Source organism: Humulus lupulus, chromosome 2, assembly GCF_963169125.1.
Source record: "Humulus lupulus chromosome 2, drHumLupu1.1, whole genome shotgun sequence".
Classification (NCBI taxonomy): Eukaryota; Viridiplantae; Streptophyta; class Magnoliopsida; order Rosales; family Cannabaceae; genus Humulus; species Humulus lupulus.
This window is the reverse complement of record NC_084794.1, coordinates 295490249-295506410: the sequence shown is the minus strand read 5'-3', so window position 1 is coordinate 295506410 and position 16162 is coordinate 295490249. Positions and strand designations below refer to the sequence as shown.

The window sequence follows — 16162 nt, the reverse complement described above, 5'->3', positions numbered from 1 at the left end:
GTCCGGCCTCAAGTTCGATGAATATTATAAGCGCTTGTGTGGCTAACCCATCAGTCACTCACTTGTTAAAGCAGAGACTTACCCATCAGTCTCTCATTTGTTGAAGGCTAGTGGCTCACCCAGCAGCCATTCTTCCATTTGAATTAGTGACCTGCTTGTCAGTCACTCAGTATGGTTTACCAGAACCTCAAGTGATATTCACTCATCTGTTTGAAAGCTATGAGCTCTATGTGATTATGACAATAATCATTTGATAACGTTTACATATAATGTTATGTTTTCTTGCTGGGCTATGGCTCATGGGTGCTATGTGGTGCAGGTAAAGGAAAAGAAAAGCTCACCCAGCCGTGAGTGGAGAGCTTAGGTGGTGATGTGTACATATGCGGCCGCTTGACCACCACGGCTAAGGAGTTCTCAAAGGAACTAGGGGTTTACCATATTTTTGCTGCTTAGGTCGGCAGGGTTTGAAATTTTGGAATAGTAATGACCTTTTGGAGTTGTAAATGTTCTTGTGGGCCCATGAACAGTTTTACGTATCAATAAAACATATCATTTCCTTTTTACTGGTTTTCACCTTAACATGTTAATAACACTTAGGTCACGTTTTTAACCAAAGGACTCAGGCAATGAGTCAAATTTCCGGTTTACCGTTCACCGTAACTGTTCTGGGGTAACCAGGGCGTTACAATGCCTTTGTGTTTCTTCTGTTTTTCCTTCTACAAACTCCTTGTGGTTATGTTCCCCAAGGTTAAGTCTATCCAAAGTTCAGAGAATGACCAAAATGCCCCGAGTCTTATCCTTAGCCCTTTAATGCCTCCAAGGGCAAACCCGTCATTTACCATATTTCGCGTTAATCCTCAAGTAGTCCTATAAATTCCAAATTAATCCCGACATACTCAATTTATCATCAAATAACTACCCGTTACCCGCTAAATCCTGAATAAACGCTAAGTTTTCCAAAATATCCCTAGGCTCACCTCGAGCCGAGGATTTAACCCTGTTGTAACTATTATGCTAATCCACTCACTAGGATCGCCTCTTGCCGAATATCGCAAATATATCCACATAATAATGTGGCATCAATCATTTAACACATATAATCACATGTATACTATCAACGGGTCAAAATTACAAATATGTCTTTATTAACAAAAATATGCCCACATGCATATTTAATACACATAAACATGGACATATATTCATATTACCATATAAATCATGTATGTCACGTAGTCACACGTTTATTCAAATAATTCCACATATATAAATCCAATTATGTCATCTCGGCACACTAATTAAAGTACTAAGCCTTATTAATAAATTTGTGACGTTACACATGTACTTTTTTAATACTAGGTAAAAAAGGGAAAGAATAAAAAAGAAGTTAATTATTTTCAAGTATATAATTTATGGTTCACACAATTGAAAATAAATTTCTTCAATTTATAAAATAAATTAAACGTATTGTCAAATCGAATCCTTAATTAAATAAATTACTTATCTAGTATTCATATACAATATATATATATATAAATACATATATAAATGTATGATACTAGTATATGCAAGAGTTAATTATTAAAGGTAACTTAATTAAAGGAATAAAAGGACGATTGGCGGGGAAAAAGAGAGAGTACTTTCACAAGCCCATTAACTCATTTCATAAGTGCTTAGACATAATCTCAAAGGTATCTTTATAGTACACATCCAATCTCAATTTGTTTCGTCGTTTTTATGAAGATAGGCCCAAGTGAACAAGAAAACGTGTCATGACATGATAGGTGGCCCCAAACGGCCAAATCGCTATAAAACCAAGTTGCGATTAACAACAATACTTCGCAATAACATAGCCTTTTAATTAGTATACCATGCTTCCCAAACTATGGCTCACTCTTCTTTTCCTTGAGGTGGTGGTGCTTACCACAACCACCACGAGTACCGTCTCATCTCATTCACAAATATGGCCACGTAATTTGAAGGAAATCCCTCCTCGGGGAGAAAAGCGGCCTCCGAAGGATCAACCGCTGCTTAAACCTGGTGACAAACCACCTTTGATTCCAAAAGATAAGCCACCGTTGAAGCCAGGAGATAAGCCACCACCAAAAGATAAACCACCTTTGAATCCAGGTGATAAACCACCGCCTAAAGATAAGCCACCTTTGAATCCAGGAGATAAACCACCACTGAAACCAGGAGACAAGCCACCATTGAATCCTGGTGATAAACCACCACCTAAAGATAAGCCACCTTTGAATCCAGGAGACAAACCCCCACTGAAACCAGGTGATAAGCCACCGTTGAATCCTGGTGATAAACCACCTTTGAACCCTGGAGATAAGCCACCTTTGAACCCTGGAGATAAGCCACCACCAAAAGATAAACCACCACTGAAACCGGGTGATAAGCCACCACTGAATCCAGGTGATAAGCCCCCACTGAATCCGGGTGATAAGCCACCTTTGAATCCAGGCGATAAACCACCATTAAATCCAGGTGATAAGCCACCGCCAGAAGATAAACCACCATTGAATCCAGGTGATAAACCACCGCCAGAAGATAAACCACCATTGAATCCAGGTGATAAACCGCCTCCAGAAGATAAACCGCCTTTGAATCCCGGGGATAAGCCACCACCAAAAGATAAGCCATAAGAAATGGACCTGCGGAAGCTGTGAGAGATAACCTACCACGGAAGGTGATGACAAAGTCACTTGCTTTGAAGAACTACCAGCTACCCTAATTTCCCAGTCCATGAGAACCACCATACTAAGTACGTACTTTGTTATAGATCTCACAAACTTTGCTAGCTAGCAAGCTTCATATTGTGCATGGTGCTCTGTGAAATAATGGCTTGTATTTGGTAATGTTTTAAGCATGTGTGTATAATAAGAGCTTCAATAAGTACTATGTTTGTTCTAGTACGTACGTACTATATACGTATATGGTACGTATAGAAGCTCTTTCTTTATGTTTTTTTAATTACTGTAATTAGCTTGCTTGCAGTGCAGTAGTTTTCATCATTTAAGCAAATTTGTTTTAAATTAATTGTCGGTCGATTTATGAATTAAGAGACGAAACACAGTATAATATTCGTAAACGAAGATGAAATCAAATTACAAGCAAAAATCTAGTGCGGACAATATAGATAAATATATATATTTTCGTCCATTCAAAATTTGATGTTTGTATGTATATATTTTTTTCCCATAATGGTCCATTTTGGATATTATAAAGATTTGCCTTTCACTTTCACATATGTGACCATTTCGTACAACTTTCAACCCAAACACACAGATTTTTAGCAAATAAATTTACTGAAATTGATCTATAAAACAAAAATTAAAAATGTCTAAAATTAGAAGAAAAAAAAGGTAAACAAAATAGTTCCATATGGCTGGATTTCCCTTGTAACGATTCCACTTTAACTCTCTATTGGACCTAGGTCACATTACAACTTTAAAATTAATCTTATACGTGTAGTTTATATCTCTTCTATATAATAAGTATATAGATAACGATTTTTTTTTTTTGTTTTAACGATTTTTTATTTTTTTAATGTTAACTTTAACGAAATATTTTTATATTTAACAGAATATTCTTATATTTAACGGTAGTTTATAAACACTTAAACTTAAATAAAATAAAATAAATAATTAAAATAAGATATTTTTTGAAATATTTTACAATGATAATTATTTAAAAATAATAAATAATTAAACAAATTAAAATATGATATTTTGAGATATTTTTCAATGATAATTATTTAAAAATAATAAAATCATATATTTTATAACTTAAATAAACTTTAATTAAACTTAAACTCACTTATTAGAATAATATCATATTAAACATATAATATAATCTACTATGAATTAGCAACAAATTATTTTTTAAAAAAAATTAGCAAGAAACTAAAATTTAAAATCCATGTATAATATTTAATATTATATTAAACATATAATATATAATCTCTTGTTGTGCCTCTCTGTTACACCCAGATTTCGAGCCATGGTAAATATGACCTCGAAAGTTGGATTCGCAACAAATGGTCTCGTAAGGATTGAAGTATGCTCCAGGATTGTATATCGAGCCTGCAAAGTACGATATATGACCTCGAATATATGAGCTCGAAACGATCTCGATCTCGAAAGGTAGCTCCGAGAACACACTCATCTTCGGGGACGACTTCGGATCGGGGGTCTCGAGCTAGATGTACGTACGATCTCGAAAGACACGTGATCTCGGGAGATGCCATTAGCTCGAACAATGACGTGAGACCTGAGATGCTAAAGCCTTAGAGATACGCGATAATCATCTTGAATATTTACAAGTGTTATAAATATGAGATGTAATCCTCATTTATTAATGTAAATCTCCAAGAATCGTGGGATATTATTTGGTCAGTTATGCGTTTCCTGGTCTTCAGGGACGTTTCCTTTTATATCTGATTATAGGCATTTAAAGCCATTTATTTTATTCACAACAGAGTAACTACCCAAAATATGTGGGATAGTATTCTGCGTCCTTCTCTATAAATAGAGAAGCCATGCACCATTGTAAAGGACCGAAATTCTGATCCTGGGGAGAAAACTCTAAAGAATTCATGCTAAGGAATTTTCAGAGATAATCTTAAGATTAATAACAGAGACTCGTGGACTAGGCAGATTTAACTGCTGAACCACGTAAAAATCGCGTGTTTGATTTGTTTTATTTCGTTTAGCCATTGTTATTCTTTGTTTACGTGCTCTTCTTTTACTGTTTGACGAGAAACATCGTCAACACTCTCAAATTCAAAAACTAGAACAAATATAAACTAAAACAAAAATAAATAAATTATTTAATTAAAATGAGATATTTATTTAAAATTTATATGACATTAATATAAATTTAATAAAAATAATTAATAAATTCTATAAATAAAACTAAGCAAAAATGTGCATATTGCATGTCATTTGTATCTAGTATATTAGTATATATATATATATATATACTAGATACAAATAATGTACAATGCACGTTTGTTTAGTTTTAGTTATAAAATTTGTATCATTGTCATATAAATTTTAAATAAATAAACAATATTATATATAAAAAAATGACATAAACATATTAAATGAAAAATTAAAACAAAACACTGTTTATCATTTTTTTTAAATATATATATATATAATATGATAGCTTCTTTTAACATAAATGATAAATTCTTTTAATAAAAATTAAGATTACGTAATATATATATTATAATGATAATTTATAATATTTTAATTTATATTGATATTATTTTTTAATATTAATATAGTAATAATATTTGAATCCTAAAAAATTAGGATTATGTATTATTGTTATAATAATATTTTATAATATTTAAAATTATATTAATATAATTATTAAATATTGTATTATATATTTTATAACATTTAAATTTAAATTTATATTAATATAATTATTATATATGTAGTTATATTAAATATTGTTATAATAATAATATTTAAATTTATATTAATATAATTGGTAAATATTTATTTTAAAGGTAAACAAATCGTTAAAATAAAAGAATTTATTGTCGACACATTTTTTTTTACATAGAAGAGACAAACTATTTCCCTTTAGAATTTCGGTCTCTTCTTAAATGCCAAGCTAGAGCTAGACTCGTGGAAATAAATTCAAGATAGACAAGAAGTAATTATCAATACAAATGAGAGGATGATATCGATTAAGATAAGTGAGACCCACTTTTAAAGGTCCAAAATAGAGAGAGTGGATATCACCTCAACATATTTTAAAACCTTTATGAAGATGGTAAATTAAATTATTTAAATTATTTGATGTAGATGTTTTCCCAATAGAGTACCATGTACAATGACAAACTTAAAAAAATTATTACAATTTTTTCTTTAATAAGTAAAACATTATATGTATATATATTGCGACGACATGTGGTGAAAAATGGAAGAATTTATTTTTACTTTCTAAAATGTTATAATTCTTTTTATTTTCCTTACCTATAATTATTTTCACACTAGCTTTGATAAATAAATAAATAATTAGTTCAAATTTTTAAGTAAAAAATAATAATATTTATTACAACGACAATTGACATAGAAAAAGTAATAGGTTAGAGCATCTCCAACCCATTACCCCATTATGGTGTTGCACCAACACTAAAACTAAAGAATCTTAGCACTATATTTTTTTTTATTTCAACCACAACACCAAAAGTTACACCAAAAAATATATTATTTATTATTATATTATTTTTTAATAAAATAGAATATTCTTTTTATTATTATATTATTTTATCGTTTATTTATTTAATTAATCAATTAAGTAAAAATGTCATTATTAATTTTCATGAAATTTATTTCATAAATATTAAAACTTGAAAATTATATTAACACATTACATTTTCCTATTTAAATATTACACTACTAAAATAAAATACATTCAATTAACCCTAAAACATAACACACCCTTAAAATATTAATTAAATTAAACTAATTTTCCGATACTATATTCGTCCCACAAGTGTTTAATTAATGCATTTTGAAGTGCAATGTCAGCATCCTTATCTTTGATTTTTCTATGTCGAGCTAGAAATTCTTGAAATCGAGCATCGTCATTACCCACCATCTCAACTTCTGGATTTGGCACTTCGAACCGTTCTTCAATGTATTTGATTTTAATATTAGAATGTAAGTTTGTAATATTTTAATTATCTTTTGTATATTTAATCAATTTTTTTTTGGTAAATCAGCTCAAGTTTTGTATTAATCACAAACTAATTACAAACACCAATCATTAATTACATTTGTAGATTTCCCAACCAAACCAAATCGTTCTTACTGACCTTTCTTGAAACCAAAAGACTCATCCTATTACAAATATCTTTTTTTATACTCTCTATAACAGTAGTAACTACTGGTTTCTTTATATTCCAAAAATTCTCATTTCTAGCTTTCCAAATATATTACACATCAGCACAAAGAGCACAGCTATACACTTTCCTTTGGCAACTAGAGTGCTTACATCTTCTCACTCAATTCGTAATACCCACCAGATCATACTTCTTGGAACCAATACCCAACCAACTCAGTATGTGTTGCATACACATCTTACTGAATTGGCATTCAAAAAACAGGTGTCTATGGGACTCAACAAGCTGGCCACATAACAAGCAAAGAGGGTCAGAATTAATACCAAAGCTGATAAGTTTATCTCTAGTTGGTAACTGCTTTTTAAGAGCTAGCCAAGTCATAAATTTGTGCTTAGGAACTCAATTTCAATGTTAATTTTATTTTCTTATAGTGCAGAGAAAGAATTTTCACACAAATTAAAATAAATTATATAAAAAATTAATTATGAAATATTTGAAATTTTATTTAAAAAATTAAATTATATGTGTATTTATAATTTAAAAAACCCAACATAAAATATAGACCCAAATAATACTCATATATTTATATATATAAATATATATATAAAAGATATAAATATATTTATCTTTAAAAAAAAAAAAAAGTGCCGTGTGAACAGTACACGGTATATATGCCGTGTCACTGTTCATAAACAGCTAAATAGGGGTATATTTGAAGTTGAATTGGAACTTTATATATATATATATATGTTGTTCACGACATATAATGCCGTATTCTCGTTTGATTGGTGTTGCTCTTAGTTCGGTAACTGATATGGTAACTAGTTGTACCTAGCTAGTTATCAAGTTAACTAATATGATAGAATCTATCACATCATAAAATTTTCATAATCGAGAAATAAGAACAAAAAGCAAAAAAAATAAAATAAAAAAGCACTCACAATCACATCAGAAACACTCAACCAATAAAGTAGATCAGAACAAATGAGTCGTGGGACTACCATAGTGCTCAATAATTATATCTTGTATTATGTATGCTTCATCACTCTTGTGAAATATAGGGACAACTTCTTAAATTAAATGGTTTCATTTAGGACCACGTACACATGACTCACATGCCTTCATATCTTTTCCAATTGCTTTCACATACTATCACCTACCTTAAAATATATATATATATAAAAATACATATAACTCTTATGTATAAAGATTGTGTAAATAATATAATTTTTTTTGTTTTAACGATTTATTTTGTTAATTTTAATAAAATATACATTTAAAACTAATTAAAAATATATATTTTTAAGAGAAATTTGACTTTTTATGCTTAATAGTATGGTGTAATACAAAATAATGTTAGGCATTTTTAACATTACAAAATAATGCCAATTCATTTTTGGATACCCAAAATACCCCTAAAAACAATTATCTCATCTCTTCCCTCCTCCTCTCTTCCTTCTTCTTGTTTCTTCCTCACTCTCACTTACCTCACCTCACCTCACACCACCACTAAGAGCACCACGGTAGAACCCCATCGAGCAAGGGACCGCCACTAAGAAAGCCATTTGTAGAGGGGATCAAGACCAAAGTAAGGGTTGAGAAATCTTGGAGAAAAATTTAATGGGTAAGCAATTTTTTCTTAAATACTTCGGATTAGTGATTTTTCCTTTAAACTTTTTGAGCATTTTGAATAGATGTGAGCAATATTTGTACATTTTTTTGGGTTTTTTTCTGGTTTTTTTGTCAATTTGCGTTTTCTGGGAATTTTTAGGGTTTGTGTTGTGCTCGATGCTTACTCGATGCAGGCTCGTTGGCACATCAATTTTAGGGTTGCATGTTCTGCTTGATGGGTACTCGATGGTTACTCGATGGTAATGTGCATTCTCACTATTTCATGCATGCTCGATGGATGCTCGATGTAGGCTCGATGGCACATCAATTTTAGGGTTGCATGTTCTGCTCGATGGGTACTCGATACCTACTCGATGGGTACTCGATGGTAATGTGCATTCTCACTATTTCATGCATGCTCGATAAATGCTCGATGCCTGCTCGATCCAAGCTCGATGGCACATCATTTTTTACGTTGCATGTTGTACTCGATACGTACTCGATGGGTACTCGATGGTAATGTGCATTATCACTATTTCATTCATGCTCGATGGATGTTCAATGCCTGCTCGATGCAAGCTCGATGGCACATCATTTTTTACGTTGCATGTTGTGCTCGATGGTTACTCGATACCTACTCGATGCAAGCTCGATGGTAATGTGCATTCTCACTATTTCATGCATGCTCGATGGAGGCTCGATGCAGACTCGATGGTCATGTTTTTCAGCATCGTTAAAAGACCATTTCCTACCATCTTTTTTTCTGCTAACTGTATTTGTGTTTTTTTATTTCAGGTTCTACTGTTTACGTATTTGTTTCTTACAACGGTGTTTGGGAAATGCATGGTAGGAAATGGTATTTTAAGGATGATGAAGGTGAAGTGATATCAGTAGAGAATGATGTCACTTACTTGCAACTACTTGACATATTGCACGAGACATTTCAGGTGGATAGAGAGGTGTATGAATTGAAACTCGAGGTGCATACGTATGCGGCAAGCAACCATTTGCACCAGTTCAATTGAAGAATGATCGTCAAGTTCGTGTATTCTTAGGAATAAGCTTGAAAGAACGGGTAGTCTTATGTGTGACTCTAGTTAAGAAGAATGTCATATCAGATCCTTCTCCTGGTGTGAACAAAAAAGACACGACCAGTGTCGAACCATCTTCTGCAGGTAGCAGTTACAAGCACCTTAGCGAGGTGGGCACTTTTGTTCCAGTTACTGATCCGATGGCTACTATTTAGCTTGATATACCACAAGGAGGTCCCACAGGTGTGCTTGAGGCATATGAGTACGATCCCTATGTCAATGATGATCCAGTTGGTAATTTATTTGAAGATAATGATGATGGTTCCGAGGATGACTCGTATTATAGTGCAGATGTTTCAAATGAGGAGTTAGACATTTCCCAAGCCCAACAAGTAGAAGAAGAGTCAGGACTGCCTCTTGTACAGGCACACCTCCCAACTCAAGGACGTCGAGCACCTGCTCGAAGCAGTAATCAACCTGCTACAGAAGATAACACTGGGTGGAGGGAGACAATTGTATCAAGAGAAGATCACACCAGATGGAGTGCCCCAATGTTTACAAAAGAAGATATTGAGGCATCTGCTAAAACACATTCCTCATCATTTGGTGGACCAATGGGAGAAATATATGCTGGGAAGACTTTTCAAGACAAGATTGATTTAAAAACCAAACCTGCTCTATTTGTAATGAAGAATAACTTTGAGTATATGGTGAAAAAGTCTGGTACTGACGTGTGGTATATCACATGCAAAGATCCTGACTGTTGTTGGAGACTGAGAGGGAAAAAACAACCAATGTCCCTCATGTTTGAGATCACGTTATACAAGAGCGTACACACATGCTCACTAGAAGTGCGACAAAAAGGTCATCGTCAAGCTGCACCGTGGGACGTTGGACACCTCATAAAGAACAAATACGCAGTTGATGGGACCAGTTACATGGCAAACAACATAAAAGAGGATATGAAGAAAAATTTTGGTATTGATATGAGTTATGAAAAGGCATGGAGATGTAGAGAGAAGGCACTTACATATGTTAGGGGGACATATGAAGATTCGTATTACAAGTTGCCATCCTACTTGCACATGTTGCAGCAAAAGAATTCAGGTACAATTACTGATTTTGTCACTGAAGATGGTCATTTCCTATATTGCTTCTTTGCCCTTGGAGTTTGTAGGAGAGGATTCAGATTTTGTCTTCCTGTGATATGTGTGGATGGCACGTTCTTGAAGAATAAGTACGGTGGCCACATGCTATGTGTCGTTGCTTTGGATGTGAATAGTCATTTATATCCAATTGCGTTCGGGTTGGTGGATAGTGAGAACCACAACTCGTGGAAATATTTCATGACGAAGTTGAAGGAAGCCATTAAGGAAGTTGATGACTTGGCTTTCGTGTTAGATAGGCATGCGAGTATTATTCATGCTCTAGAGGCTGTCTTTCCTGATGCCTACCACGGCGCATGCTACCATCACATCAGTATGAATGTGAAAAACCAAGTTCAAGACTGATCACTGTCACAGTGAGATGTGGGCAGCAGCCTATGCATGGAAGAAGACAAAATTTCTAAAGAATTTTGAAAATATTAAGCGAATGGATCCTCCTATAGCTGCCTATTTGGAGGGAATTGGTTTCAATAAGTGGTCTCGTCCTTTCTTTCCTGGAAAACGATACAATATAATGACAAGCAACTACGCTGAAAGCTACAACAACAAGACCAAGGATGCAAGAACCTTTCCAGTTACAATTTTTTTAGAATTCATTCGGTTCACACTACAGTCTTGGTTTTCTGAACGACGTAGTGTGACAGAGAAGACTACCACCAAATTATCCACCCTGATGGAGGCAGATATATCGAACAATGCTGACAAAGGAAGGTTCATGAATGTCTATGCCCTTGGTCAATTCGAGTTTCATGTAACTGGTGCAAACAGCGATGCTGAGGTGAATTTGATGACGAAATCATGCTCGTGTGGGGTATTCTAGCTCATAGGCACACCTTGTCCCCATGCAGCTGCAGCAGCTATAAAGCGTGGAGTGAACCTTTACTCTTTGTGTTCACCATTTTACACCATTGAGTCATGGAGGAATTCGTACAAAGAAACCATTTACCCAACTGGGAACGAGGATGACTGGATACTTCCAGATGACATTAAGAATATGGTAGTTGGTTTACCCATAGAGAAACAACAAATTGGTCGGCCAAAAAAGCTAAAGCTAGGAAGACCAAGGACAAACCGTTGGCCATCTGGCGGGGAAAAACCAGTTACAATGCGTAAGTGCAGTAGATGTGGTGGTCTTGGCCACAACAAGTCCTCATGCAAAGCTCGGCTTTGAGTTTATTTTTTGTTGTATTTTAATTAAACTTGAAGTTGAAGGTTATTTTTCGTTTTCTTTTTTTATTGTCGTTAATAAATTTTGGTCGTTAATACTGCAATGCTCGACTCAAATTTTTTTCTTAATAATCTAGATTTTAAGCAAATAAATATAACAAGAGAATGTTCAATGTCTAACATTCTGATACCATAAGTCAACTGTCCATTTGTTTCTGAACAACTCCATGTTGTCATCGCAAATCGTGTCAAGTGGTAGCCTGCCCAATAAGTGTTCGATGTGCTTGATGGCGTACATACCACAATCTCCACTGTAACCAAAACATAAATTGCATTAGTAACAAAATCAACATAGAATTTAATTTAAAAAACTTGAATAAAAACTAGACTTTTGATTACCTGACTTTGGTTTGGGGTACTGAATCAACTGGCATGTGGTGCACATTGAACTCTTTGCATCTTTTAGCTCCAGGTGGAATCGTCAACCGAGGGTCGTCCTTGAAAAGTTGTGACTGCAATAACAACGATGGGAACAAAGTAGACCATGACTTCATAAACGATTGCAGTTGTTTATCACTTATCACGGTCACGTCCGAATCATAAACATTCAGAGTCCAAGTAGAAATGGAGGCTTCAACTGCAAACCAATGCGCTTGAAGGTAGTTCTGGCACCAATATACAATGTCTACTCCCCTCCAGGATGCCAGAAATTGATTGTCAATTCCCGTAATCATTGATATCACATCTGAATCCCACAAAAACCTTTTCTTATCCACTTCCTTGGCATTCTGATATGCATCATAACGGGCCGGTACCACTTGTGAGAACATAATATTCATCACAACAGCATCTTGCCGATACGCCTCGGGATAGAACTGTCGACGCCTACGTAGCATATGCTTGGCCGCATCAATATGCTGCAAAAATGATAAGAAAACAATTAATCAGCCTAGCGAAACCCCTATCGAACCCATATCGAACCTCTATCGAACCCCATGAACCCCCTATAATCTGCCCATATAACCCCCATCGAACCACTATCCACCTGCCTATCGAACCCCGTCAAACCCCCATCGAACCCCCTATCGAACCCCAATCACCTACCTATCGAACCCCTATCACCTGCCTATCAAACCCCAAACCACTTGCCTATCGAACACCCAAACCACCTGCCTATCGAAACCCTATCGAACCCCATGAACCCACCCAATCCACCTGCCTATCGAACCCCATGAACCCAAACCACCTGCCTATCGAACCCACTGTTTATACCAGATAAAAAGTATTAATAAAAGTACTTACCCTATCATCGATCCAAAACTGTGGTGTCTTCATCGTCAGAAACCAACTCGGACCATACATACCTGTTATACCCAAAAATTGGAGAATGCATCCTAGGAGGCTAAGGAGAATGCATCTAGGAGAGTGCCTCCTAGGAGGGCTAAGAGGGTGGTCCTAGGAGACCCCAAGGGTGTGTAGGAGGTAAGCCTCCCAAGGTTTTCTAAGTGTTGGCTCGAACGTGCCCAAGGTAAATAGCTAAGGAGGAGGAGTCTCATGCAAGAGAATGGAGACTTAGACTTTCATAAGGAAAGTCTATACACTGTTCGATCGGACATGTTTGGGAGATGCTAAAGGGGGTTGCCTCAATGTTGTCCAAGGTGGGGTTCCCTCAATGTTGTCCAAGGTGAGGTTCCCTCAATGTTGTCCAAGGTGAGGTTCCCTCAATGTTGTCCAAGGTGAGGTTCCCTCAATGTTGTCCAAGGTGAGGTTGCCTCAATGTCGTTCAAGGTGAGGTGCCAAGGAAGTTGCCTCGAACCACCTTGGTCCGAGGAGAAGCCAAGGAGATTGGTTCAAGGAGGAACATGGCATGCTAGAGGAGAGTACATGTTCAAGGAGAACCATGCACGTTCAACCCACCCAAAGCATGTCCTACCACCATGCATGTTTAACCAGCACTTGCATGGGTAGTGAGTAGGAGGTGGACCAACTAGCTAGAGGAGACTAAGTCAGACACAACTTCAACAACATGCGCGGGAATCTCTCATTCTTCCCACAAATGGGGAATTTGTTACATTTTGAATTTTGAATGTTTATTTGTAATATAAATGTAATAAATATAATAAAATATCCCTATTATAAGGGGATATCAGTTGAGGATCCCATCTCTATAAATAGAGAGCTTATGAGATGAGAGAGGGACCCCTTCTGCTTATTCTTTCTAGAGAGATAAAATTGGGTCTGTCTATTCTAGAGAGAGAAAGTGCTGAAATTAGAGAGAATTCTTGTATTTTCACAATTTATACTGAAGAAACTCAGTTGGCATAGTCCATCTGATCTTGAGTATAGATTTATAAATCACAACTCTAAGTGGATTAGGCTATTACCGACAATCGGGGCTGAACCACTATAAAAATTCTGTGTTATTTACTTTTCTTGTTTATACCGTCTGTTGTCGTTTACATTCTCTTGAAGGTTCGTCATATTTGACGTTCTCACGTCGTTGGCTAAAAACGCAGTCAACATTTTGGTGCTTTCATTGAGAGCCTGAAGAGAAGAACAGACGGTCCCTGAAGCAAGATGGCGCCTAAGAACACCACTGCTGCTTCCAAGAGGACGAACTCCTCTAAAGAACCTGCTAGATCTGAAGGTCCTTGCCCACAATATCATGAGAATGAACCTAGGGTCATGCTTGAGGATGTGACTCCAGGAGTTGAAGAGCTCCAAGAGACCATGGGGGCCTTCCAGGAGGAGATGGCACGATTCCACGCTAGGCAAGAGGCGTTTGCTGAAGAGATGGCCAGGCAGAGAGCTGCCTTAGAGCAGCAAAAACGCGATATGGAGGCCAGAAGTGAGGAGCTCAGACAACAACAGGAGGAGGTCAACCAGAAACATCGTGAAGCAGCGCTTGCTTTGGAGGCTGCTACCAAGTTGGCCCAGGCCAATGCCCAAGCTACAGCACGAGGGGCAACCACTCCAGGAGCAAGGACCACTGAAGCTGGTGGTAGGAGTAATGATAGACCAAGGAGAGGTGGTAATAACCCACCTAGTGAGGGAGATGGAGTTCGATCGCACACTACCTCAACCCAAGGGGAGCACTCTAGAACCCCCTCCAGAAGTCACCGATCGGGCAGTAAAAAGACTCCACCTGGGCAGGAGCAAAATAAAGCTCCTAGAGAGAAGAGGACCTCTCAGTTCAAAGATGGGCATGGTGGGGATGAGGCTGATAGTCATCCAACCAGCCAATCCAAGGAAAAGGAGGGCCACAACCCACAAGGAGGAGAACACTGCCCAGAGCATGCCAAGAAGCCTCCATTGCACCCCGACCAGCGGCGTAGCAGGAGAGATGAAGTCCCACGTAGTAAGCCCACTGGGAAATCGAAGAGTACGGTGTTTGATCGGGTAGGAGAGCATGCTTCTCAGAAGGATCTGAGGGACGTTATCACCAACAAGAGGAGGACCGTCCTGGTCGAAGGGAAAAATCTGGACCGTCCTACCAGTCAAGTAGAAATACTTGACGGTGGCGTGCCAGATGGTAATGCCCGACCAGGCGGTCAAAACCTTGGAACCTCATCAGTCGCACCAGCTATCCAAGCCCAGCTTGACATGCTAGCAGCTGCAGTGCAAGGTTTGTCAAAGCGACCTTCCGAGATAGATCCGATAGACTACCGGAGTGGCAGCCCGTTCTCTGCTCGAATAAGAGCAGCCCAACCACCAGCAAAGTACAAAGCACCAGTACTGCCAATTTATACCGAAAAGGCAGACCCGATAAGACATGTTGGGAAGTTTGAGGACCAGATGGAACTACTCGGGGTGAGTGATGACTATCGGTGTAGAGTCTTCCCCACCACCTTGACGGACAATGCCCAAGAGTGGTATTGGAGGTTTAAACCAAACTCCATTACCTCTTGGGAGTCATTCAGGAAGGAGTTTTGTAGACAATTTAGCACTGCCCGGACTCCACCAGTTTATGCCAACGACTTGGCAGATATCAAACAAAGAAAAGATGAGTCTCTAAAGAGCTATATACAGAGGTTCATGAGAGAAGCCAATAGAGCAACTGCTGTAGGAGACGAAGGGAAGATGGTTGCTATATCTGCTGGGATAATTTATCGGAGTCCTCTATGGGACAGCATCCATCGCCATCCAATTTCAACACTTCAACAATTTCTTGACCGGGCGGAAAAATATATGAATTTGGATGATGCAATAGAGAAAGGGGAGAATGGCATAAACAACCCAAGCAGACCAAGTGACTCTCCTAGTGATGGTGGAAAGAAACGTAGAAGTAATGGGTCTGACCACCATGAAGAAAA

General features: G+C 36.8%; 1 protein-coding gene across 2 annotated transcripts; it reads left to right on the top strand.

Annotated features, from left to right (window-relative positions):
- Window positions 1-1868: 1868 nt before the first annotated feature.
- Window positions 1869-3045, top strand: LOC133819947 (early nodulin-75-like). Of its 2 annotated transcripts, none has more exons than XM_062253335.1 (2): window positions 1869-2127; window positions 2284-3045. In XM_062253335.1, the coding sequence occupies exons 1-2, from the start codon at window positions 1869-1871 to the stop codon at window positions 2649-2651; spliced, it is 627 nt and encodes a 208-aa protein (XP_062109319.1). In that variant the 3' UTR covers window positions 2652-3045. The 2 variants fall into 2 exon arrangements, with proteins under 2 accessions (XP_062109319.1, XP_062109318.1); XM_062253334.1 differs by having other exon boundaries at window positions 1869-2535; window positions 2596-3045.
- Window positions 3046-16162: the final 13117 nt, after the last annotated feature.